Source organism: Phoenix dactylifera, chromosome 9 (genome assembly GCF_009389715.1).
Source record: "Phoenix dactylifera cultivar Barhee BC4 chromosome 9, palm_55x_up_171113_PBpolish2nd_filt_p, whole genome shotgun sequence".
Lineage (NCBI taxonomy): Eukaryota > Viridiplantae > Streptophyta > Magnoliopsida > Arecales > Arecaceae > Phoenix > Phoenix dactylifera.
This window is the reverse complement of record NC_052400.1, coordinates 18,601,633-18,629,044: the sequence shown is the minus strand read 5'-3', so window position 1 is coordinate 18,629,044 and position 27,412 is coordinate 18,601,633. Positions and strand designations below refer to the sequence as shown.

At 38.7% G+C, this 27,412-nt stretch overlaps 2 protein-coding genes across 10 annotated transcripts; both read left to right on the top strand.

The window, feature by feature from the left end:
- Positions 1–504: 504 nt before the first annotated feature.
- On the top strand, positions 505–26,473 carry LOC103703632 (transcription factor GTE4-like). 9 transcript variants are annotated; one of them, XR_003385532.2, is made up of 8 exons: positions 509–2,445; positions 2,545–2,590; positions 2,677–2,796; positions 2,915–2,991; positions 24,313–24,496; positions 24,597–24,667; positions 25,615–26,090; positions 26,220–26,473. XR_003385532.2 is itself a non-coding variant. In XM_039130316.1 (6 exons), exons 2-5 carry the CDS (start codon positions 841–843, stop codon positions 2,974–2,976), a joined length of 1,833 nt encoding a protein of 610 aa, XP_038986244.1. In that variant the 5' UTR covers positions 518–645; positions 762–840; the 3' UTR covers positions 2,977–2,991; positions 18,927–19,459. The 9 variants fall into 9 exon arrangements, 4 of the variants coding, with proteins under 4 accessions (XP_038986245.1, XP_008784809.1, XP_017696864.1 ...); XR_005513421.1 differs by adding an exon at positions 24,740–25,525 and having other exon boundaries at positions 24,313–24,667; XR_005513422.1 differs by having other exon boundaries at positions 24,313–24,667; positions 25,701–26,090.
- LOC120111930 (signaling peptide TAXIMIN 1-like) lies at positions 25,962–26,473 on the top strand. The gene is made up of 2 exons (XM_039130318.1): positions 25,962–26,090; positions 26,220–26,473. Exons 1-2 carry the CDS (start codon positions 25,984–25,986, stop codon positions 26,341–26,343), a joined length of 231 nt encoding a protein of 76 aa, XP_038986246.1. The 5' UTR covers positions 25,962–25,983; the 3' UTR covers positions 26,344–26,473.
- Positions 26,474–27,412: the final 939 nt, after the last annotated feature.

The window sequence follows — 27,412 nt, the reverse complement described above, 5'->3', positions numbered from 1 at the left end:
TTCCAAATACATCTATATACAGTATTCAGAACATGTTTTTTTCATCAGTATACATTATATCACCAGATGATACACAGCAAACAACTAATTATATTTTATTTAATTTTTTAAAATTATGAGATTGATGGACTTCTAGCAGAAATCTTATTTTTATTTAATTTTTAGATTTTTTTTCTACAGATGAATGCCAGGAAAATATGGCTTTATAAAATATTTTATAGTGCTCATCTCATATGATCGTCCCCCAATCTTTGATTTCGCGCGTGCGCCCCTACTTACACGTCCATCCACGGCTCTTTGACCATTGCATTCTTTAGTTTTCTTTCAGGAGAAAGCTTCGAGAGCACGCTGCCCTGCGGCCGAGCCCAAATCCCAAATCCCGCTCGTAGGCATCGGGCACACCGTGAAGGCGGATCACCCGGGCCATCCGATCGGCCACTAGGTATATTCTACCAACGGTTACGATGACGCGTGCGCCACCGCGTCTTCTCGAATCCTAAATAACGCGGACTGTCCGAAACCAAGATCCACGATAACCAGATCCAGGGTCACTCGCCGGGCTCGGGTTCTCTTCGAAAGAAAGCGTCGTTTCTCATCGGAAAGAAAGCATCGTTTCCAAGCCCTCCACCCTCTCCGGCCCCTGAGGTAAACCTCCGACCCATTTCTTCCCCTTATTTATCCTCTTCCATTTGGTACTTCGATCTCGCCTCTCCAATCGCTTTGACCGCCGGCAGCCTCCAATAGATTTCCTCCATATTTAGGATTTCTTGGCACAAAAACCCTAATCCGAACTCCCCCACCAAAGGAAACCCTGGAATTCTCTCTCCGCCCTTTGCTTGCATGGCGTCGGGGCCTCTTGTAGGGGGCGGCGCCGGCGGTGACGGCTCGCGGGAGAAGCAGCGGTGGGCGGAGAGCAACAAGGTCTACACCCGGAAAACCCACAACAAGAACCCCAAGCCCGCCTCCAATCCCCAGCCCCCGCCATCATCCGATCAAACCCCCACAGCCGCCACAGCCGCCGACGACGCCGCCAGCTCCCCCCGCCGCCCGCCTCCGCCGCAGCCACCTGCCCCCTCCTCCGTTGCCTCCGACGATGACGCCTCCAGCCTCAACCGCCCCCAGCCCCCTGATGCTGCTCAGCGGAGCCAGCCCAACGTCCACAGCCGCAGCATCACCATCAGCCTCGCCTCCCGGTCGAGGCAGGAGATCCGGGAGCTCCGCCGCAAGCTCACTGCCGAGCTCGAGCAGGTACGTGCGCTCTCCCGGAAGATTGAGGCCCGCGAGGTCCAGCTCGCCTCCGCCGCGGCCGCCGTTTCCTCCGCTCCGGCTGCCGGGTACACCCACTCCCAGCTTTCCGTGACTGACCCTAACACCCCTGTCTCTACCAAGACCCCCGCTTCGGCCCCGTTCCGCCGCCAGCCCACTGTTTCTGTTGCCACCGAGAACAACCCTAGCGAGGGCTTGGAGAAGGAGAAGCGGACGCCCAAGGCCAACCAGTACTACCGGAACTCTGACTTTGTCCTCGGGAAGGAGAAATTTCCACCCCCTGAGCCTCATGGCCACAAGAAGTCCAAGGCTAATGGCAGCAAGAAGCATAGTTTAGGGGAGTTGGACCATGGCACCGATGCTGTGGAAAAGAAGTTTGCTCAGGCCTTCAAGAGCTGTGCCGTGCTTCTCGCCAAGCTGATGAAGCACAAGCATGGGTGGGTCTTCAATAGCCCAGTTGACGCGAAAGCCCTCGGCCTACATGACTACTTCAGCATCATCAAACACCCGATGGACCTCGGCACCGTAAAGTCCCGGCTCAGCAAGAACTGGTACAAGTCCCCTCGGGAGTTTGCAGAGGATGTGAGACTCACCTTCCGCAATGCTATGATTTACAACCCTGAGGGGCAGGATGTTCACATCATGGCCAAGCAGCTGTCCCAGATATTTGACGAGCGGTGGCCTGCCATCGAGGCCGAGTTCTCCTACCTTTCCCACCCACCTGCGCCAAAGAAGCCTCCGCCGCTTGATGTGAGGACTTTGGAGAGGTCAGATTCCACCATTTATCCTATGGCAGTAGATTCGAAGATGAAGCCGGTGAATTATGCCCCACCTGTTGGCCGGCCGCAGGCCCTGAAGAAGCCGAAGGCAAAGGATCCACACAAGAGGGATATGACATTCGAGGAGAAGCAGAGACTGAGCAATAACCTACAGAATTTGCCACCAGAGAAGCTAGAGAACATAGTGCAGATCATTAAGAAGAGGAATTCATCTGTCTACCAGCATGATGATGAAATCGAAGTGGATATAGATAGCGTGGATGTGGAGACACTCTGGGAGCTTGATAGATTTGTGACCAATTACAAAAAGAGTCTAAGCAAGAACAAGAGGAAGGCGGAGCTTGCTGTTCTAGCCAGGCAAGAGGCTGAGCGTAATGCCAGGGAAATGGTGCATGAAAGGGTAGTTTCCGCAACATCTTAACTTGCTTCTTTTCTTTTCTGGTTAAATTTTTCTATCAACCAAGTTTACATGCTGATACTTTTCTTGGATTTTTCACAGGCTCAAGAGCCTATCCCTGTGGAAATGCCCAATGAAAGTAAGACAGGTAACTTCATTGGGAATATGCATGTTTTGGTTCTTGTTATGCAACATGATGGTCTCATGTTATGTTCATGCCAAATTGGAATGTAGTGGTGGATGAGAAGTACGTGGCTTCTTCGTCACCAGCTGGAGAAGAAACAAAAGGGGATAATGCCAGTAGATCAAGCAGTTCAAGCAGCTCTAGCAGTGATTCAGGATCCTCGTCCACTGGTAAGTACTTTTCTTTTACATGTGTTTAAGAAGATCTAGGTCATGTGACATCTAATTATGATGTTTGGACATTTAGGAAGTTAGATTGAGCTATTGCACTCATTTTGAGTCATTGCAGATTCCGACAGTGAAAGTTCTTCTGCATATGGATCGGATGTGGCACGTTCACCTAGAACATGAGCAGATTCAATGCAGGTAGGATATAGGTTATTGCTAATTGTTTTTACTGCCATGTGTCTAGCTAAAGCTGGAACTGAGATAATTAGTTGATCCAATTAACTTTTTTGTTATTGTTTGATATGCATACATGATTTGTTCACTGGATCATTCAAGGTTTCATTTTACCTTTCTATATTAGTTTTAGGAAAGGTCTTATGCTCCTGTTAGTGGAATGCGGAAAATATATGCTTACGATGTTTTTTGTGCACATATCTTAGAATATGGATACTTTCTGAAGCTGTTGACTGTCTGTATCACTTTCCACTTCATGTACCATTGAAAACGGTGGCAAGTTATTACCCAAGAAAGCATCTACACTTAATGAATGTTCTGGTCTTTGTAAAGGTTCTATGTGAGGTATTGACATTTACTCCATCAAGTAAATATCAAAAGAGTTATTTGTAATTAAGCAGTCTGTCTTAGAAGTTCATATGGAGCATATGTGGCTGTAGGAGGAAAAACGGTACATGCCAAAGATTCAAGACGTAGGAGCACCTAGGAAGTAGCAACTCTGATTTAAGTTTTAATTTTAAATTAGATAAAATTTTTATTGGTGTTGCTGTTGAGGTAATTTGATGTTTTAACTAGCAATAGATGGGTGTCCCTTAAAAACATGACACAAGGGTTCATTAAAAAAGGAAAAAAAGTGTTACTAACCAGGGCTGCTGTTAGGAGAATGAGATGACAATTTGCAATAGGAAAAGTTTGACACTGGTGTGTGGAAGTTTATAAAATTGGGGTTAGCTGGTTAAGAGTTGGACTGGGAGTGGAGTGAAGTTTTAAAATGATTCAAGCATTTTATTTTATACTCCAGCTGCTAGGTTTACTAGTACTCAGATCGTGAAATGAAGCAACTGATTCAAAGGGAGCGTGCGATCTATGGGCGGTTTTCAGTTTCACAAACCTATAATTTTTTTGGATTAGTTTCCTCCCATGTTTAATGGTTTGTGTGAATTGATGCAATCCAGTTTTCTGTAGGTGCAATCTCCTTTTCTCATAGATATTACATGGCAAGATAATTGGAAGAGTTATATTTTCTATGTTGGATTATGTATTTAGATAAGTGACCTCACATCCTTGTTTGAGCATTATGAATACCTGATTGATTTATGCAAGTTATTGTGACTGATAGGACAAATTAGTAAGTTGGAGGAACTTCTTTAAGAAGCATGCTGCCAAACCTGTAAATTGCAGAATGATTTAGGGTGTTTAGTTGGGTGTTGTGGAATTGTTTTTTAAACTTATAAACACAGTATGGTTCCTGAATAGACTCCATATTCAACAAAAATCTATGAGAAATCATATAGAATAAAAACAGCATGCTTATCGATAATGGAGCATCATTTATGGCTTTTTGAAGGTAAAATACACTGTATTATGTTGACACTAATTGGGCCTTCAAAGACAAGATGTAGGTAACACTTCGCTCATTCATCAATTGTAGATTACTGATCACCTTGGATATTGTTACCTCTCTTATGTTGACAATCTAAATCTGTCTGGTATGGGCTGTGTGATTGGGAACTTCGGTGATGAATGTCAACGTGCCATGTGGAATAACCTTAGTGGAGATATGCGAATGTGATGACTATGCATGCATTGATGGTTTCTAGGTTATCTCAAGATCCTTGATTAGGGTCTTTGCAGGTGGAAAGAAACTAAGTTGAGTGCTTAGTTGCCAGAATTGGCAGCTGGGAGCCTTTGCGAGTGCGTGCGCAGGAAGCGGATAGTTTTAGTAAGGACGCTCTTAGAAAGCACGTGCAGTTTTGATTATTGTGTTACTATGTGTATTGGTTGGAGCATGTTTCACCGGAACATTGAATGCTATTTTGAATGATTTTTATAGGTCTTCGCTTTAGTGGGAAACCCTTTGTAATACTAATGTTTATTCCATGCTTTAAGTTGGAATAACGAATTTATGTTCCTAGGGAGTATATGGGTAGGCATGGTGCTTTTCTTAGGTTCACAGGTCCAAACGTCACAAACTACAAAAGCCCAGCCATTTCTTGCAGCAGCAATTCCCTGTTATGATTTGCTAATATTCACAAGGTAGGTTATTTTTCCTCAATAATAATTGTCCTTGTTTAGATGCATTTTTCTGCTTCTTTAAGAAGAATTATTACTTTAGGGATAAGAAGCTTCCTAAGTTGTTGGCTTTGAGTGTGATATTAATCAGCAGTTGGCGAGAAAAATTGTCATGGCCTCTATGCTAGAGGCTGCTGCTTTATTCTTGCCGACTTGATTTACTAATACAAAATTAGAAACAGAGAGGAAGGGAGGGGCTAGGAAGATGCCTTTTAACCCTTGTAAACTATATTTCCCCATTTTTTTGATTACAATACTCCTTTATCCTTCGAACTTGTAGGTTCATGCTTTATCCAAGTTGTCAGTGCGGTCAGGCCTCAAGCAGTTGCTAAGGTGTAGGTGACCTGTAGATGTCTAGGCAGCCTCTAGTGCTTCGGCACCCAAGCGAACTGCCAAGTAACTCAGGTGGCCTTTTTCTCTCTTAATTAAATGAATGTGTTTGTTTGTGTGCATATGTACTTGCTTAAGAGTATTTTGATCATTAAACTAAAAAATTTATGTTACCTAAATATAGAAATAATATTCACACAATGCATACAATTAAAGTATCTTCTGTTAGTACATTATTACGGAACATATAATACTTCGATTATATGAGTGATATACTAGGAAGTTTATAGAAGGAATAAATGTTGATGATCTTGGAAGAGTAAATAAAATATCATGTGGCATACTTCCCATTTCTAGTATTATATATCATGATTGTGGAATGAAACTGGACATGCCAATATAACCACTCATATCAGAGGAATTCTCAGTCTAGAATTTATATACTTAATAGATTTCTTATGCTTCATGCCTTGTGATCTACGAAACAGTGTTAGCAAAGTGGGGTAATATGATTTTGAGCACAAAATGTCGATAAAAAGAGGACAAATAGTCAAAAACAAAATAAACAATAGGGGGAATGGAAGGAGGAGAAGAAAATTGGAGGAAAGAGAAAAGGAAGTCAAAGAAAAGCTTCTATGGGACGAAAAATGGGAAGTCTTTAGAGAATAAGATGAGGATTAAGAAAAAATTAACAATGTTAAAACTGAAAAATATGGTTCAAGTGGGAGGCTCCACCAAATGGTGTTATAAACATCGTCAGATGCATTGTAATGTTAAGTGGATAATTAGCAGCAATGGGTTTTATATGTGAGGATGAAGGGGGAGACTTGTATTCGGTGCTGCTAAATCATCTTGGACTTTGGATGTCTAGAGTCTAGACATTGGAGATTTGTGCATTGAGAAAGGGCCTTGCATGGACCATAGGTGAAAGCTCTAGGATAATTTGGATGGAATCAGATTCCAAAGCTGTGTTGGGTTACACATAGGACAGTTCCATAGGCCAGAGAAGTACAATCCTATACTGAGTGGAATGTGATGATGTGTGGATGATGTATAAAGAGGCAAATGATGCTGCAGACTGGCTAGCAAATTTGGCCAGGATCAAGGAAACGGAGTGCTATAGGAGTCAGAATTTCCATAATGAATTGGTGCAATTTGCTTAGTGAGGCATGCTAGAGTTGTTTAATTGTTGCATGTTTGTTTCAGACATCTGTCTCAGTTGCTTAAAAAGAAAAAACTGGGGAAAACAAAGAAAGAAACTGGAATGATGAAGAGCTAGAATATGAAATAAAAAAGATACATATACGTTCGTACGTTTATGTATATATGTTGACTGTAGTCAACTGTATAGTTATGGCTTAATTATGTAGAAGTTATGCAGGTATATTATATAAAAGTTAAATTAATTTTAAGTGGATTAATGTGTCTTGAATTAACCTTTGGTGGACTGTTCAATCTATGGATTAGCCAGCAATGCTTAGGCAGCATGCCATACCTAAGTGCTGTAGTGGACCATTTAGGTGCTTGGGTGGTTGCTTGTGACGCCACTAGGTTAACTTTTTTCCCCCTATTGTGCTTCCAGTCTCAACCTTCTTGCTCTATGGACCTGTTTGGAGCGACATGTAGGATCAAGGTGGTGGATGCTATTATGTGGGAAAATAGTCAATAGCTTGAAGCTAACTGATTTGTGGCTTTGTTATTTTGTTTGTCAAGTTTTCTGTTCATAATATCTTGAACCTTGATCTGTAAGAGACATGATTAGACATGTTCTTCATCTTATTTGGGATTGTGAGGTTTTACAAAAAGTTGATGGCTATGTCAAAACCATTTGGGGATCAAGACAGCTGGATGAGTTAGTAATTCCAGCAAGAAAATTATATGATGTTATTGATACCTGACACGCAACAGTAAGAGCAGCGCTCCTACTTTATCATAGTTAACTGCTTCTTTTTGTTTCTGTGAAATGTTAATTAACAAATGAATAAGTAGGCGACAATTGTGATCTATGGTGATTTGCATGATGGAATCCTGGATTGTAACATAGCATCGAAGAATATAATCTGAAAGGCAGGTTACATGATATGATCAGTCATAAGTAATTAAACCAGCTGCATAGAATTGAAGTGTGAGTTTTTATGCTTATGAAACAGGTTAGAAGTATAATGAACGCTTATGAGGAAGTGCTTGTTGAGGCTCTGTTCTGTGATATGATACAATTATTTTTCTCCAGTAATTGAACTTGATATGTTTCCATTCTTACCAAAAGCTGCAATTTATATATCTGGAACAATGTAGTGAGATGAAATCAAGTGTACTTAGTTTTAGGTACATACTTCTAGCTGTGTTACGTATATTGTGTTGTTAATTATTCTGTGTAAGGTACTAGGCATTGTTGTGCTATTTGTTTTACATACATCATTTGCCATCTCAAAATAAAAGTATAATTATTACATGTAAAAACATTTTACTGCATTATAATGTAATAAATATGTATTCATTGCATATTTACGAGCTTGCGTGGATGTTTGATGTTATAGTTCTCTGAACATGTGGCTTCCTGATACAGACTTCTCCTATTTAACCTTGGGATTGTATGTTATAATGTCTTATTTACACCTGTGGCTCTAGAGGTTTTCAGGATGGGGGGACAGGACCTGAAATATTTAGTTAGTGCAGGCAAGGGTGTGTATGTGATGTAAGGAAGAGAAATGTAGTAATTGTTCTAGCTTGAGGTTCCATTAGAAGATTTAGGGTGTTAGATAGATATGATTGTCAAAACAGATGACTGTTAGTAGGTTTGACAATTTAATATTCATATGTACATAGTTAATTGTGGACTTAAAATAGATAGAAAGGATTCACCTGCTTCATTCTGATATTGACCATTGGTGAAAAATTGGCAAAAAGCCCAATCTTATTATTATTGATGAAAAATTGGAGAGGGTAAGGTTGTTAGTATCATAAATATTTTTAATCTCTTTTCTGTTGTATCTCCTGTCTTCATTTTTTTATTTTTTTGGCTGAAATTTGCAATACCAAATGAGGCCATTAGGGGTGGTGGATGGTTCGAAGAATCTATGACAATATAATACAGGAGTCTATATAATTTTTCAATCATGACTACTTAATGCATATTATTTTTAGTGGATTTATTTGGGAAGATGTGTATGTTGATGTAAGGAGAGTGATTTGGTTGACATAGGGTACCAATGGATACTACAATCAGCAATAAATTCATTGTTATCTTAATTTAAAGTGCGATGTACTGCCTAGGAAGTATCCATGGCAGTTGTGGATTGCAGAGTTTGTGGGTGGATATATAGATGTTCATGGCATACCTAACTTTCTCTCATCTTTCCCATGGCCTAGTCGATGGTTAGATATGCCTTTCAAAGGATGCTTTAGTTTGAGAGGGGATGGGGTGCAGGAGATGATTGTGAAATAGCAAATAAGGCAATCATTTTGATAGAGCAGCAGCTGTTTCTGGAATATAGAGGACAATCCTTTGAGTGAGAGTCTTATGGTTTGATGTTGTGAGGCAGTAGTTAGGCTTTAGGTGAACTTAGCCATGGTGAGGCGGTGTACATGTTACTAAAATCATCAAAACTAGGTGAAGCAAATAATAATATTGAAGATCACATTCCTTATTTGTAGGTAGAAATATAGAATCATCAATTCTAAGGCGACACCAATAGCAATATTGAAGATGACATACGTTCTCCTTTAGTGCTTCATTTGGGAGCTTTCTGGTCGAGGCCTAACCATGGAAAATCTTGAAAAGCAGCTTGTCTCTTGAAGAGAGACAATTTCTAAAGGTAGACATTCTATTACTAAATTCACAATTTCTAGCCATCTCACTGTAGTTCTCTTTATTTAGGGCCACTACCATGGAAATGGGGTATACGTTGGTGAAATTTCAAGGAAATATGGTTTGAAGGTGCTATAACTTCAGGTGTTAATAATGAACCTGTTTCAGACCAGAGTTGTAGAAACTTCTCCTAACTGATCGGCATTTTAGAAGAAATTGATTTTGCATCATCATGAAGGTTTCTAATAGTACACAAGCTAATGCGGATGTTTGTGAGCAATTTATTTGATTTTCCAGATTGTAAGGTCGCCTGCTATTTTTCTCCTATTTAGTCAATTTTTTAAAGCCTTGTGGGATCTTAAACAGTGTAAACCCAAGGATGTTTCTTGATTGTATTGTCCTTCTGTAGTTGTTCCCTTTTTTTGGCATTTGTCTTTATCCTGCTTGTAGTAGGTTGCAAAATAATACTTGAAGGGTTGGACTTGAGGCTTTGATTTCGAGAAATGGTTTTGGCCCCTTCTGCTATATGGATGTTGTGGACGGAGATGCGAGCATTGCAAGAAATATTTGTCCCACTTTGTTGAAGGATTATAGATTTGCAGGAGATGGTAAGGGAAATCCGGTACTCCTTTTGCTTTTAGACCATCAGATACTCTTTTGATATTATATTGGTTAAGGGATGCTTTGTAGTTGGTTTGAAACAATGAATAGATGGAGCTTCTGTGATTGTCACATTGGAGGGAAATGAACCTGTGACAGTTGATATCCTCATATTAGTAATGGTAGATGCTTTCAACCGTCAGAACCCTTGAACTTCTAACAACTGAGGTCCTTTACAATCCTCATTAGTGAAAAGAATTCTCAGGGACCTTCTTTCTTTGACATGGATCATCTGAATTCCCTAAGAGTTTCTGTTGGTAGTTATCAAAGAGATCTTGACCTGTGATTATTGGGAAAAAATGTAAAGATCATGTTAAGACTCTAGACTTGCATTAGGTGTGGGAAGGTTAAAGGAAGTATCTAGTCATCTTCTGATCCACTGTGAGGTGGGTAAGCAGATGGGGTATCACTTGTTGGAGCTAATAGATATGCCCTAGATGCTGCAAACTTAATAGAGAAAATTGTATAGCTGTGCGAGCCTTGTTTTGGCAATGATTTCACTACTTGATTTTGTAATTCATGTAGGGAAAAAAAGGAATAGAATATTTACTGTTGACATATTCTAATCTGCAGTTGAATTGTTGAATCGTATTAGAGATATTTCTCTATGATTTCTGCTGGACTAAAGTCATTGTCTATTGCTCTCTGTGGGACCAAAGTGGAATGTCACTCATGATTTCACGTTCGGAAGATGTGTTACATTCCTAGGCTGCAACCACCTCATTATGAATGTGAATTGTTCAATTGTAATGGTAGCTTTTGGTGATTTGATTTTTCAAATTTAGTTGGCTGTTTGAAGGACCATTTCTTTTTATTTTTTATTTTTTTTTGGTGAGGTTTGACAATTTTGCTTTGTAGAGTTGGTGGTGCCCAAGGCTCATTGAAAATTAGGAAGGATGCGCATGCTGCCTCATTATAATTTTATTGTCAAAGAACTGTGCTAATACTTAATTCTTGACGCGGTTCCCAATGTTAGCATGAGGATTGTCATCTTGTTGGTCCCTTTATATTGATGCCAACAAGTTATTGGATTCTCATGCCACTGAGATGTCTTGACACAGCTTTTTTTTTCACATCCTTTTCTGTCCAATAATATAACTTGTCCCCTTGTTCCATTCTGGTGTCTTCTTCACTGTAAGGCGCACCATTTGTCATGAGAAGTAGTCTTCCATGGTGCTCAATTTGTTATACAAGATGTCTTACTTATATGGTGACTTCTCTCTCTCACTGCTGTTAATCTGTCACTCTATGGTTTGCCAAAATAAACATAAATGATTCACTTTTTTTTTGTTGGTTGTGTTGCTTGTTTTATTATTGGTCATGCGTTGCTTCTAAGCCTTGGACATTTAAAAGATGAATTGTTCCACACCACATACTTGGATGTGAGTTTTTAAACATCCATCAGTAGCCGGTTTTCATTGCGATGATTTTGTTGATTTTTTTTCCTCCTTGGTGCTACAATGCCATTTCGTTGATTTTTTTTCTCCTTTCAGAATTTTTTTTAGTTCCAATTGAGTATGGACAAGTATTTCCTACTAAGGTTAGTTTATGTAGTGCTCCTTTTATTTGCTCATAAAATCCTCCGTGATGCAAGTGTTCTCATTGACTATTGATTGCGTGATATATTTTTATTGTTCTCTGTCTTATCACATTCCTTTCCTTGCTAATTCTATCGTAACTAAAAAAAATGCCTTCTCAGATTTTGAACATTTTCTGGTTATGCGATGCAGGTTATTTGTAAATTACTTGTTAATTATTTCAGTGTAATCATATTGACATTTCTGGTTTATCTATATATTTATCATGATGCGAGTGTACAGTATGATTGCAAGTTTTCTCATTTGTGGAGTCCCCACTGTTAACTTCATTTTTTGGAATTTTCAAGTGTTTTTGGCACAAGTTAAATCTAGACTTTAAAGTTGTGACTATGCTTTTTGTTGGTGTTGGAATTCTAAACCCACCTGAATAACCATATAACCTAAAAATTTCTGGATTACCCTGTTACAACTTGCAAGTACATAGAAGTTCATAATGTTCTTGTGCCTTGCATGCTTGTACTTTTTATTTTTATTTTTTCTGGAGGATTTGTTTATGGCTGCCTTTGAACATGGCCCCTGTTGAACAACAACAATGTTAGTTTCAATTTCAGTGACAGCTTTTCTTTCTTTTTTTTTCTGTTGTTATTTATTCCAGAGAGATAATTAGAATGTTTGGAATATTGATCTGATTTGGGTTCTAAAACCCTTTCATGGTGTTTCTACGTGATTATATTAGAAATGTAGATGCACGTTTGCAGGCTTGCAGCTTATTGCATGCATGAGTTGTGTGGCATTACTCTTGACACCAACAAGTAATACAATGACAATGCTGATGGGCAAGGAAGATGGACAAATAGCTTGAAGATGATTAATTTTTTAAAAAGCAGCTAACGGGCATGTGGTAGATAGCAGATAGTGGAAGCTGTAGCAGTAATATGTACCCAAAGGGAACAGCTGGAACATATCAATATTTTTTTTTAAGTATTAAAAATCAATATTTTTACATCAAATTCATGCAAAAACTAATGAAAAGAAATCAAGGTCAAAGCTATAAAACATCATTCATCCAACAGAATATCATGTTAACATCCATATAATGTAAAGGTGTACCATATAATGATATGTCATCATCCTTCAAATATAATAACATTACTTATTGGATAAAATGTCCAACACGTAATATCAACCATAAAATAAAAATGTCCACAATCACATAACATCAACAATGGTAGAAAATGTGCACAATTATATAACATAATTCCCCGAACAAAGCATCATCAGGAACAGATAAAAGTCTCCATTTGGTTAGGGTATGAAATAACTAAACCAGCTCGTGCTTTAAACAACCAGTTAGATTGGCTGATTGTTGGACTGGTTCAATTGGAAATCAGTCCTGCTGCTATGGAATAGATCACCCGCTTTGAGCCTGTAGTACAGTGGCAGCTATAGCTGATTTTCGCCCGATATATCAGGCATTTATATACCCAATCGCCATATAACGCTGCTATGGAACTTAGCATACCAGTTTTGTACCGAAACTGTTATAATGGCTGCTATAGCAGCCCTAACGGCTGATGGCTGATTTTTAAAGCAATTTAGACAATAGGCACCACCATTTTTATCCGTGATGCTTACACCTAGTGGAAGTCAAGAGGAGTTGGAGCATAATGAGTGGGCACATTAGGTAATCGACTCATATAATTCCTTGGTATGAGATCGCCCACCCCCCACTCCCCTCTTTTTTTCCAAAAAAAAAAGACTTTCACCTTTCTGGTGCTATATTTGTGCTAAACTCTCACAAGAGCTATGTTTTGGGTGGTCTTAGAAACAATATCAATCAAGATAATCAAATAGACGAAATAAGTGTACTATAAAACATGTTTATAGGGAGGGTTCCTTTAAGCGGAGGGGTCAAAGGGGAGGGGAAAGCAAATCCCCTCACCTTTTTCTGTGTTCGCTTTTTCTCTTTGTGGAGGTTTCACATCACATTAGTCATTCCATTCCTTCCGGATAACCTAAAAAGGTGCGTGCAGGCCCACCTAAGAGTTGAATAGATAGGGGTACATTCATATTTTCATATAGGGCGATGTATACGATGGGATATAGTTGAAGAAGAAGAAGAAAACAGGTTCTTCTCTTGAGCCTATTTTGTTTGATTGATCTTGCCACTGAAAACAGGTAGGTAGGTCGGTCTGTCTTTCTCTAGATCCCGCTGAGCTGAAAGACATGAGACATACATATAAAATAAAAGAAAGAGATCCGGACCGGGCTCTCGAAAGCTCATGTGACCGGAGGTGGGAAGATAGGGGCTGGAAAAGCACGTTAATAAGAACCGAAAAGCCCGCCCTTATGCCCTGAGTGCTCAGCTTCGCCCCAGAAGTGGAACTAACTGGAGGGTCGGTATGCGAAGAGAGGTCTCCCTTGTCACAGGAGTTTTTGTACACAGTTTAGACAAAAGGTTGAGATATCATGTCTAGAGTTGCAAAGATGCTAGAATTGATATCTTGAGTCAATATAAAGAATGAACCAATTGTTCTAATCTACTAATGTTTGAGAATCCTTTGTTTTTTTTTTTTTTGTTCCAGAGATCCATACTATATCAAAACGTCACTTGTAATTTCAACCATCTTATCTGTCTTTTTTTGCCTTTAACTTTAAGAGGCCGTGTCTTCATATGTGGTCTATGGATGATTTGATTGTTAATCTTTTCAGATGATTTCTGGACACTTTTTTTATCATTTTGTAATATTTTTCTATATATAACCATTTCAAAATAAGTTATGTCCAGTAAATACTGTAATTCTTAAGTAGGGTTTCTTTTGAGTCATAGAATTCTTTCCTGCATTTACACACACCCATCTTAGTGAATATGCAAGATGGTACTGCCTAACCTGCTTGAGGATGTAGGTCTAATCTGTGAATTAGGTTATAGACATAAGCCATGAATTTCTTATTCAAATCTACTTTAGACTGTATTAAATACTTAGGTCCACACTTAATTGAGCTACTATATCCTTAACCTTGAATATTTGTAAGAATATTGATTCTAGCATCAAGGTTTATCTTGATTTTTATTTATGATCCAAAACTGGAAGAAAATGTTTTGATGGCCTTGCCTGTTTTATCATTACTTGATGGTTTTGATATGAAATTTTTTTAGTATCATATCAAAGGTAGATGAGAAATAGGACATGTAAAAAATATAACTCATTTACTGAATTTACAAATGGATGTATAGCAAGTAATAAGGATTACTGTTTAAAGCATTGTTGTCATTTAAGAAGTTAAGGGCTTCTTTAATCTGGTGGATGGGGAATGCATCTAGGTCTGTTGTTTAGGTTGAAAAGCAGGTTATTACAGAGTTGAGGAGCTATGCTTTAGCAGTTGGTAAGATGACAGGTTCTGTTCTATCCTCTCTCTCTCTCTCTCTCTCTCTCTCTCTGGGTGTGCGCGTGCATTTTTTTTGAGTGGGGGGTGGGGGGCATGTGCATGCACTTGTGTGCATCTGCTGTTGGTACAGTACATAAGTTTCTGTTATATATGCTCCCATGCATTTATGAGTAGTGGTGTACAGGAGTGAACAAGCTTTATGTCCATGAGTTGCTGTTAGTAATTGAAATTGATCTGTCTGTGTATCTGTCATTTCTATCTCTTCTATTCCAATTATTTACTTTCAAGCTAGTTTTTAATGCTCGAATAGTTTTTGAGAAGAGAAACCTGATAAATCAGGTTCTATTGTTGATCATAATGATTAGAAGTGTTGAAATTCAAGCTCTTGAAGAGGAAATAATTTTATGGATTAGATTTTACCATTTACTGATGCTTTAGATTATAATTCTAGCCTATACATTAATTTGATAATCAACAACCAATATTTCCTCGCACTACACTGTAGTTATGTAGTGCATGTGCCATCATTGTGTGGGCTTGTACTTGACACAGCATGTGTCATGCCAATGCTTGGCATGCACCAGCAAGACAGCAAGTGTCATCATGAAGCTGGTATCATACTAGACTGATAGCGCCTTGTGCCAGTGAGGCATTGATATGGTACATATTGTGTATATCATGCCGACTAGCACGTAAATTCATGTGGGGTACTCATGCATAGTCTTCTCAGAATTCTCGAGTCTCTCAAAACTATTAATTCTTAAACGATTTTTAGTTTCTGTGATGGTTGGATTAAATAGAGATGCGGGATCAGATTTTCATTCTCCTTGTAGGAGAAAATTAACGTATGTGACAACAATCTCTTTTCATTATTCTAGATATTTGTGGGAACATTCGTATGCAATACCTTATTTTTAGTTAAAGTAAATTTGGCTGGCTGATGCAAAACATAATTTTTGCAAATTTATATTTTTTTAAGATATGCACTTAGGTGGATATTATATGATTTATATCCAAGTTGTCATTTGAGGCATTAGTCAAGTTTTCTGCATTATGTGTATTTTAAGTGAAATAAATCAAGCTTGAGAGTTATGAAAAGCATTATGTTTATTCTTTAATCTTGTACTCTTTGATCTTGGTCAGAGTTGGTCAGATATGGGATATAAGGCCACCTTGATAGGATTTTGGGTGTTGGAAGAATTTTTTCTGTTACTTGGGATGTTAAATTTGGTGAAACGGGGTTTCCTTTTTATTTTGGGGCATGGATTGCATGATATTATTGGAGGTTCAAACTTAAGGAATATAATATCTATTGTCCAATCTCATATGAATGACAGTGGGTGGAACTTTGGAAAAAAACATTACAGGTTCCGGAAATTAATGAACAGGATCTTAATTGTGTGATCTTATTGAATAATTTGCATCATTACATTCTTTGTGTAATAATGTATTGTGTATGTTCCCCTAATCTTGTTTTTACAAATGGTTATTTTTGTTTTTGCCCTCTTGAAAGATTGTTTAGCTTTTGGAACCCTCTTAAAGGAGTTTTTGGCAAAGTTGATTTGGGTCAAGGTTTGTGAGGGATGCTGTGGCTTCTAACCATCGGAAACATGTGATTTTCAGCTATGTTGATTGTGATCATTTTAGCATGGGGATCGTAGGGTTTTTCATTATTGGGTTAGCAATTTTGGTTTTCTTAAAGATTAATAAAATTGTTAAGTATAAACTCAAATCAACTGAACTTGACATTAGCACAGAAGCCACTTTAATGGGAAACTGGAGGATATAAGTTATATGATGGCAGAATTTTTCAGTATTTAGGAGTTACAACCTCCAAAAATGGTAATTTCTGATCAACTCTAAGCGGAAAGGTCATGCGGCAACTAATGAAAATATGAGAATTATATAATAATTCATTAGTTGTAACTTGTAACTTATAAAATGTATGGTTAGGCAAAGAAGGGCATAAGAGGTATAACATTCAACATGTAAGCCATGAAGCGGATTATATCGATTTCAACAGAGATTTTGATGTTTTGGTGAATACTAGAAATTAAATTAATTCATTCAACAGTTGTTGAATGAGGACTTATACTAGTAGAGTAGGAACACATGAATGTCCATGCTTGTGAAAGGGTGAGAATTTGCTTTAGGATAGCAGTGGTTATTGATGGACAAGATTTGGCAAACAACTTGGTGGGCGTGGTTAATTTGCACTGCGTATTAAGATCTTGAAATCAGATTATTTTTGGGGGATCAAGGTCACGTAATGGCTTGTAAGAAATTATCCTTGCAGAAAATTCTGTATATCGGAATCTAACAGACGAATCAGAGCAATTGCAAGCACAGTTACAAGTATATAGGAATGCTGATTATCAGGGCTATATCATTAAGTATTAATGCAAAGAGCTAGGAGATGATCTAAACACGGTTCTTTTCAGTTTTCGGGAAGCAAATGCTAAAGAATTGAGAGAGAAGTTATGCGGTTGTTGCAAATAACAAAATTGGTTCCTGCTTTGGAGAAATTATTATTCATGAATATATGTGAAAATTTCTGTTTCCTGCATAAATTGGAAGTTACTTTTTAGTCTGAGAGTGGACAATGGCAACCGTTGAATGTGAAAAAATGGAACTCTAAGCCTTATAGAGAAAGCAATATAATACACATTTGCATGCACGCATGCATGTACATGCACACATGGGTGTTTGCCTACGGATTTGTCTCTGTGCAAGGGTTTGGCTGTTGAATATACTATGAACATATTGCTGATGCCATTTAGTTGGGATATTGCTTGCTTTTGTAATGAGAAGAATGGTGGGAAACAAATTGTGTTATTATGTAGTTAGCAGTAAAGCAGAAGTGATGATATTTAGGTCATGTGTGTTTTGTTGTTTTGCCAACTAGCTAGACAAGCATATACATAATATTATAAGAATAATTTTGCTATAATGATTAGAATGATGGGAAATAAGTTGTGCCTGCACAAGGACATGGAATTTAGTAATGTATTGAGTCCAAAGAAGTTCATGTGATGAATTACATTTGTTGCTGTTTGTTGTTGTTGTGGCGGTGCATTCTCTAAGTGGTCATTTCTTCCACTTGCCCACTTAATGAGTATTGCCTTAATCAACAGCCTATGAAAAAGTTCATTTAAGGATTCAAAGAGGGTGAAGGTGTGCAAAAATTTAGTTCTGTTTTAGGCTCTCCTTTGCCTATCCCCAACTATTTTCATGCCATTTTAAGAGCCTCTGAGTGGCAACTTCTGTGAACTAGGCTTAGCCTTTTTTTCTCGTGCTATTTATTTTTGATTTTGGATTTGCATGAAGATAGATGATTTAAAGGCTTAAAATCTGACATAAATTCATATCTACGGAAAGATAGAAGAGGTTGGGGGAGGTGTGTGATCCACTGGGGGAAGGCAAACTCCCAGGCCCAGGGTACTTGCCATGCAGATAAAGAATAAAACTTGAGTTCAGATTCTTTTATAGCACTCCTATCCCCTCTATCTCTTCTATAGACTAGTGCCTGGAGGTAAGTGTTTTTTTTCTTTGTAAAGGTGCCGATGGGATTGTTGATGAAGTTGCTGAAGTCGTCACCAGCATCCTGGGTTCAAAACCTGCCTTTCCTGTAATAAATGGAGGTAGGGCTCTGCATTTGCCTCTCAAGCGCCCCCACACCCCCCCCCCCCCCCCCCCCCCCCCCCAAAAAAAAAAAAAAAAAAAAAACAAGAAGACGCAAAAAAAGAAAAGAAAAGAAAGCTTTCTGTTACATTTTCTTGATTTTTAATAAATATTTTTTTTTTGGATACTCTTCACTTGAGAAATTAAAATTAAATAGAAAATCATGTTTTCTTTTTTCTTCTGTTTCATTCTTGAAGAAAGAATTTATGTGTTTTTTTCCTTCCTTTTCACTGTTCTTGGTTATTTCTGTTCTAGTTCCTTGCAATCTGACAGCTTTATTGTGAATACTGATGCAACTTGCAAGATTACTATTCATCTCGATCTGACAAATTAAGTGAAATATATGTTGAATCACTTTAATTTATTTTATCTTGATATTTTGCAGCTATGACAAAATATCATCTCATTTTCTGTTGCAGATATTGTATTCAAATTGACCCATTAAAGACACTGGCTTTGCTTGTTAGCTTGGCACCAGCTTTTCCTTTGGAAAACTTTCTGTTTTCTTCATTATCTCTTAAGACCACAGACTGTTGCTAGGCTCCTGCAGTTTCGGTTAGCAAGCTGGTGGAAGCCACAAAAGTCATTGTGGGGGGATCTGTACTTGTCTTAATTTGCAGTTCCTTTCTCATGCAAATTTGTATGTATTTTAGGAAGTGATTTATAGGTTAGAGGGGATGCTCTCCTTCAGTCTGATCAGTGGTCACAGATAATGTAGCCAATGTATATTTAGTCTTTTACATTTTGCCGGTGAGGTAAGACCTAGGTCCAAGTGGATTTAGTGGTGCCAGTTTCTTAGAAACATAAGAACTAATCTGGGGAATCTGGGAATAAACAAGACTGGTTCTGCTTTATACTGGATCAACTGTGAATTATTGCTTGTGCTGTGCTTGGGTTTGCTTGAATCTCTTATTTACTGCTGAAATCAGTGGTAGACTACAAACGTTTGTCCTGTTTTCATTCTTCTGTTGTATGCAGTGTGAACAACTTTTTGTTTCTTGGCTAAGCTACGAGGTTTTTAGCTGTTTGCCGCTGTTGAAAACTCTCTGTTTTCTTTGTTGTCTCTTAAGACTTACAGACTGTTGCTAGGCTCCTGCAGTTGCGGTTAGCAAGCTGGTGGAAGCCACAGTCATTGTGGGGGGATCTGTACTTGTCTTAATTTGCAGTTCCTTTCTCATGCAAATTTGTATGTATTTTAGGAAGTGATTTATAGGTTAGAGGGGATGCTCTCCTTCAGTCCGATCAGCGGTCACAGATAATGTAGCCAAGTGGATTTAGTGGTGCCAGTTTCTTAGAAACATAAGAACTAATCTGGGGAATCTGGGAATCAACAAGACCGGTTCTGCTTTATACTGGATCAACTGTGAATTATTGGTTGTGCTGTTCTTGGGTTTGCCTGCAGCTGTTATTTACTGCTGAAATCAATGGTATACTACAAACGTTTGTCCTGTTTTCATTCTTCTGTTGTATGCAGTGTGAACAACTTTGTGTTTCTTGGCTAGGCTACGAAGTTTTGAGCTGTTTGCCACTGTTGATGCAAATGGAGAACATAGGCTTGGAAAGTGTCTTAGATTTGTATATATTAAATCTGTAGTAGCTATAATCTGGGATTGGTAAGTCTTTCTGAAATTTATGATCTGCCATCGTGACCATGGGTAACATGGGGTTTGGAGCTATTCACCTTTGAGGTTGTAGGGAGCCCAAGCCGGCAATGACGTGTATATGTTTCGATGGGGCTCTTTGAAACAAAGATGGCTTTGATTTAAGTTGTGCCCACCGCTCTGTTTGTTCCTTGCAGTAAGCTGTTCATCCTGGCAAGACTTTATCTAACCATTTCTAATCAATTTTGTTGCCCACCATGACATAATTCCATGCGCCATTTTTAGATTCTACAGTTTTAAGTGAATAACCTGTCACGTCCTTGTAAATGCTTGTTCTATAGATGCCAAATTTGTATTATGGGCTCGTTTGGTTTGCGGAAAGCATTTTTTTTTAGGAATATGATTTTTAGAAAGCAGATTTTTAAGAAGAGAATGTCTGATAAAGTAATTTTTGGCATGTTTGGTTGATAATGAAAAAATAATAGATTTTTAGAGTGCTTATGTTTGGTTGACCATTTACTTTTTTGGAAAAGTTATGTGTAATTTCTATTATATCTTTAATAAAAATTAGGTCTTTAATGCTTTTTTAATGTTAAAGAGTTTTTTTGAAAAAAAATAAAAATAGAGTGATTTTCAGTTCATGGAAAAGTTATTTTTTCATGTTTTTTATGGGGAAGATTTTATATAAAACGTGGGAATTATATTTCTATGAGAATACGACTTTTTCGTTTTTTTTTTAAAAAAATTCTAACTAAACAAGGGGTTTTTCATTATTTTTTTTGTTAGCGTTTCCCGCAAATCAAACGGGCCTTATATGATTTGCATGGTAGAGAGCTGGTGCATGGTGGGATAGTTGGCATTGCTTATCTTGGAAGGCTTATGTTAGAAATGGGGGGCTCTTGTACAATCTCCCAACTTTCTCGCATAACCTTTCAACCTTGCGTGTTTGGTATTCGGTCAACGTTGTGGAAGCACACACAGCACCCTGCCGTATAAAACATGCATTGGAGAGGGATCTCGACTATGAACCTATTACAGCGAACATATAGATATATTTTTTTTGCTTTTTTTTAATTTTTTCTAGGGCGGATATGTTATATCCATATAGATTTAGTATACCCAACACGATCAAAAAACAAAATTGTCTTGTAACTAAACTGGACCAAGGTGAGATCCTCACCCAGTATGATTAGCTACCACCGTGTAGATCTCTTGCTGGAGGATAAATGTTAAGTAGCTATTATATTACCGTCACCTTGACCATCTCATATAATTTACTTTTACATAATATCCTGCACAAATGTCCAGTACTACTTCATGATTCTCAATATGTTACATGGCCAAATATGCATGGACGAGAAGGTACAGGGTCTGGACGAAAGAAACCACCATAATTTGTTTTTCAATATATTTGTTCTGCCAATGCTATCAGCGACGCACATTAATTTGTGAACCGTGAATTTTTAGTAGTGCCGTTGCAGGTAGTTAAGGTCGTATATGATCCTAGAGACTTGGAGTGCGACGGGTACTGCTGGGCCCGCCTGCCTTGCCCTCACGGGTCGGTACCACGACGGCGGCATCCAATTCTTCTTCCCCGTAACCGCGCCCCCGCAACGGCTGGGGCCTCGACGGCCCCTGCCAACCCAACGACGCCGCCGTCCTCGCCGACGACCCGACCGCCTCCGCCTCCGTCTCCTCCCTCTCGGAGTGCGGCTCCCTCGTTCTCTCCACCCCCGACACCCCCCACCCCCCCCTCCCCCGCGTCAAGTCCAGGCTCTCCCAGCACACCTACTCCTGGCGGCGCCGCCATGGCCTCCCCGTCGGAGTCGCTCGGCCGATCGACCGTCCTTCCCGACCCGATAGGCCTATTTGGTACCTTATCTTTTCTATCCTCTTGTGTTCTGTTTTTGTTGAGGGAGTTCATCGAATGAGTCGAGGATATATATCAGTAGATCTCGCCGAAGGAGGTACCCGCGCACAAGAGCTTGAGCCTGCCACTCAATGTTTACAGACTTGGCGTGGGACACGGTGGCGCGTTTCACCCCTTACATGAAGGCCGTTGGGGACGTGTTCTTCTCTGACTTTGCTCAGGTGGCCGATGACGAGAGCCGGCACTTCGCCTGACGCTCGCAGAGGTGAGCTGAGCTTGGTTTCGGGCAGGGAAGTTAACTGGGTGATATCATTTCCTTGGGTAATTTTAGGCTTATAATTTTTAGGGCTCAGGGCTTTTCTTTCAATACGCTGTCAGTATTGTGATCTTATTTCTTGAAACCTTTGAAGATACCTGTTAGCTGGATGATGAATTGATGATGATGAATTAGGAAAAGGATTTGCAGTAGCTTGTTATTGGATGAGACTAATTTGTTTAAATCAAATGCAATTAGATATCTGAGTTGTTGCTGTTGTTCTTTTTATATTTTAATGGATATTAGCTAACTCAAACTTTGTCTATCCTTATGCATATAAATCCTTAAAAAGTTCAAGTATCCAACAAACAAGAATGACCTAGAGCATGATCCCCTCTCTTGCTAAACTTTGAAGACAGTTGATAATTAGCGCAGATGCATATTGGCATTTGGTTTCAAAGAGTGAATGGCTAGAAAACAGAGGCAAAGATTGTCCTGTTCTAGTCTTCTTACTTCATCTATACTTAGAGACTCTCCTTTAGCCATTGATCCATGATGCACCGGATGCTGGTGTGGGGAATAGTTAAGCTGTCCTTGGACACTTGGTGCATTAAAGTTTGCAATGTCAAAATGATTTTTCCATCTTGTTCATAAATAATTTTCATGACTATCCTTGTATGTGAAATGGAGCTCTCCTCATTGATTTCTCTGGATCTTAATGGAATGTATGTACTTACAAATATTCTCTGCAATGTACTTATTTTTTCCTTGTTATAGTCTTAATATTTCATATAATCGAGTAAGAAAAATCAAATGGGGTTGCAGAAATGAATTCAACAGACAGGCAAGAGCCCATCACACACATACACACTCGAACCAGTTTATGACAGTCTACGAGCATTTAATTAGTCATGATCATACTGGGCTTCTCATTTCCCTTGTTTGGATTGAGTGGGCACCTTTGGGTGAAAATTTAAAACAGCTCAAGGAATTTGGATTTATACTCATTTTGGGGTTCTTGTGCATCTTAAATACTTTTGTTTCATGGCTCAGTAATTTTTGGCAATGTGCATGATGAAGAATTTTGTTCTAAGGCATTATATGGGAAACATGGAAGGAAATGAATCATTTTTTTTCTAAAGAAAATATCTTTTTATGGTAAAAAACATTGAAGAGACCAACATGTCATTATTCTTCAGCAATAGGTCAAACTTCATCTAATAGAAACTGTTTTTACAAAGTAACTATTCAGGATATATGACTTGAATCATGGTTTGAAATCTATATAATCATGATATTATTGTTGATCGTGACACAATTCTTAAGCAGATATTTCCATCTTGAATCCTGTCCAGCTAGAATAAATGAGACAGTATAGTCTTGGTAAAAATGAGTCCAATATGTTTGTAGGAAGATCTGTGCCTTCTTATGCATTGACCTTGTGGAATACTAATTCTTGTAACTTGGACAAAAATTCGGGCTTGGGCAGCACAGAGCATGCAACTTGTCACCTTTCTAACACAAGTGCAAGACTCAATATTGCAATCCCACAGCGGTCTCCACATCGTTTTAATTTGCATGGGCAGTATAATGAAAAGAATAAGTAATAGCATCCTCGTTTCTTTAGTGTTATCTTCTGTGATTTTTTATCCGAGAAGAGTTGCATTTCTTTTGCATCAAATGTCATCTTAAAATACAAAGCAAGCTTGTAAAAATTAAATAGAATGTTTCTCGAATTCTAATTTGGTAGTTCTTTAGTCTGCAAAAAGGACAATCTTACTTTGATGATTGCATCCTGGAAGCGTGAGAAGTCCTAGCAATGCAGCATTCTGTAAAAGTTCTTTTTTGTTGGTTCCCTGCTTTCTGAGGTTCTGTGTATATATTTCTTTCACTTGGCTTTGAGTATTAAAAAAAAATTAGTATTGAATAGTTGTTCTTTCTTTTTTAGTAATGAAGCTTGTCTTATCTTATGTTTCCCTTGCTTGATCCATGTTATTTTCAACTGAATTACCAAGAGATTCACTTTTGTTTAATTTGGTCTTGTATTGGCTGATTGATTATATTTAGAACTCTTTCAGGAGGCTAGAGGCCTCGATGCTGGACCTAGGCTGGTGCAGAATTTGGTGAGTTTTGGGCATCATAGGACATCAAACATTGTGGCAAAGATTGCTGAGGAGGAAGTTCAACATGTCACAGTTGGTCTGTACTGGTTCATCCTGGTCTGTCAAAAGATGGGTCGAATTCCTTGTGCTACTTTTAAAGGTAAATGCCACCTTCAATTACAAATGCTTTATCTTTTTTTACATACTTCGTACTACAATATTCTCATATAACAAATGATGACCTTGGAGACTTGTTGAAGGAGTACAACATGGACGTGAAGGTCCCATTCAACCATTCAGCTCATGATTAAGCCGGAATTCCCTGTGACTGGTAAGCCATTTGTAATCAGTTAAACATTAATATGTAGTCCTACATGCAAACAATATTTTGGTTCTGATCCAGGTTATGATGGTACGCTGAAATGTGAGACCAAGAGTAAAAATCTTTCAAAGGTAGATCTAGGCAACTAGAATATTCATCGTATGTATTCCGTGGTTGATAATTATTTATGCTCAAAGGGTATGGTGGTTCTGTGACAGGTGGATGATAGGCTGGCTATCATTCATTGCGATGGGGACACAGAACTTGAGTTTGAATGAGTAGTCGCATTTGCATTTTATAACTTATAAAGTGCCATAAATTCAACTTTCATTATGCTATATTTTTCAAAACTCTCAGCATGTGATCATTGTGATGCATGTGGTCTCCCACAGGCTTTTAACAAGAACTATTCTGTTTTTTTTTTTGGCACAGTTAAATTTAATGCATATTTTGCATTGAGGTATGGTGGTAATTGGTGAATTAGTATCAAGTAAACTATCAGCACTTATCAAAAAAATTAAAGGAAAAGTAAACTATCAGCACAGTATTAGTTGTGGATTGTCGGATAAACATCCTTCACAGCCATCATCTTATGGAGTATTTGTGGGAACAAATTTCTATCAAAATAAGAAAATTGTAAGGATTTGTTGTAATTAATTTCAGAAAAACTATTAATCTTCAATGACCTTTTCATACACTATTTCCTGTACCAACTACCAAGGAAAAGCTATTTTGTCTCCAAACGGGGATGAAGGATTGAAGGTGCCGTCTTGTCAATATAGCAAATTTATTATCGCTCTTTATTGAGAGAAGACACTCGTGACGTGTTAAACTTGCACTGCAGCAGTTGGCTAAAGACATAGTAATGTAATTGACTAATGGAAAATTTGGGCATGCTTTCTTTATGTTTTAATATAATTTTTTTACACGGTGTCTTCTTGCGTCTGTTCTAACAGCCGCCCGTTTCCATGCTGCTTCGGGCGCCTACTTTGTCGCCAACTCCGTTTGACCTCGGCCTCTTGGGACGTATCCTTGTGCTTAGGCAAATGAGCAATAAAAAACGCGTTTGTTTTCTCCGTCGCAAAAGAGGACCGGACGCAAGATAAGAAGGCACAGGTAAGAGAAGCAGCTCGAGTCTGAAAGAAAAGAAACAAGAAGAAGAGGGTGGCTGAGAAGAGAACTTCTTTCGTCTGAGTAGCAGAGGAGAGGGTGGAAAACCTGCCCTGAGTTATTGGAATCGAGAAGAAACTTGCTTAAACAACAGCAAGAAGAGAGAGTTTTGAAGCTGAGGAAAGGAAAGGGATAACACGGTAGAGGAGGAGAAAATGTGCTGCGACGGCAAGTGCCGGCCGCTTGGATGGCTGTTGGGACTCCCCTTCGCCTTCCTCTCCCTCCTTGTCTCCCTCATCGGCGTCGCGGTCTGGATCGTAGGGTACGTCCTCTATCTGAGTCTCATGTTCTCCTTTCTTCCCAAAAAAATCACAAAGAATAGGAAGATATATGATTTCTAAATGCAGAGGAGGCTTGCATCTAATTGAGGTTGGTTTGGTCATAATTACAGGTTGCTGCTGTCGTGTATATGCCCGTGCTGCCTCTGTGTGACGATATTGGTGGAGCTGTCGATCGAGCTTATCAAAGCACCTCTTCACGTCATGGAGTGGTTTACCTCCAAGATACCTTGTTAGTTCTAGATTGTTATTTTTCTTTTTTCCCCTTCTCTTCGTCATTAGCCCCTTTGCTTGCTATGGTTAAGAGGTAATTGTAGCGATTTGTAAGCGAAAGTTTATTGGATGAGATTGCTGTTCAGAGAGTCTATCAGTCTATGTTTGTGATTTGGAAACCTGATGTTTCTTAATTTTATTGTCGCAACTTCATCAGTACAATTTCAGGATTCTGTTTTCTAGGATACAAGCAGATTGCTCCGCGCCAATTCCTAAGAAAAGCTCTGTCGTAATATGGAGCCGTGCCTTCCCATGAGATGAGATTGCAGGGTTAATCCTTTGGCAGTGGGATTTCTCCAAGAAATCCCATCAGATTGTGACTCGGTGCCTTGGAATAGGTTAGTCTACATGGGTACGCCATTGAGTGCGGCAGATCAAATAGGCATCTGTTCACCATCCACACGAAGAAGGATACTTTGTGGCGCAATTTTTGCACCCTCCCATGATGGATAGCCACCGCATTATCTATTTTGGAGATGGATGACTCTTTTCCATCTTCTTCATTATGGTGATGTGCCATATATTTCGAGGATAATGCTATTCTAGGAATCAAATAAGGCTACCCACCTCTAAGATGGTGATGTGGTGGCTATCTTTAATGGTACACAACTTTATAGTGCAAAAATGGCATCATAGCTATCTGCTATGGTATGTGTCATGGCAACATGAAGGATAGATATGTCTCTCTATTTTAACAGGCATGCGTGTCATTAGTTTGACTTCGAAGAACCCAAGATTTAAAGAAATAATATAGACAGATACGTGTCATGTGATTTGCCTTATTGAATAGGTATGTGTGTAATATGTTTTGACTTCAAACAATCTAAGTCGGATACTTCTCATCCATTAATATATGACACATGGTATAACGTATATTTTTTCGAGAAGCTAATAATGTTGCTGATTGTATAGCGACATATATTGCTAATCATATAGAAACTACATTATGGATTGCTATGTCGGATATTTTTTTAAAAACTTTTTCCACATTTTTTTTTCTGATTCATACAACTGATTTTTTCTAAATTGGTAT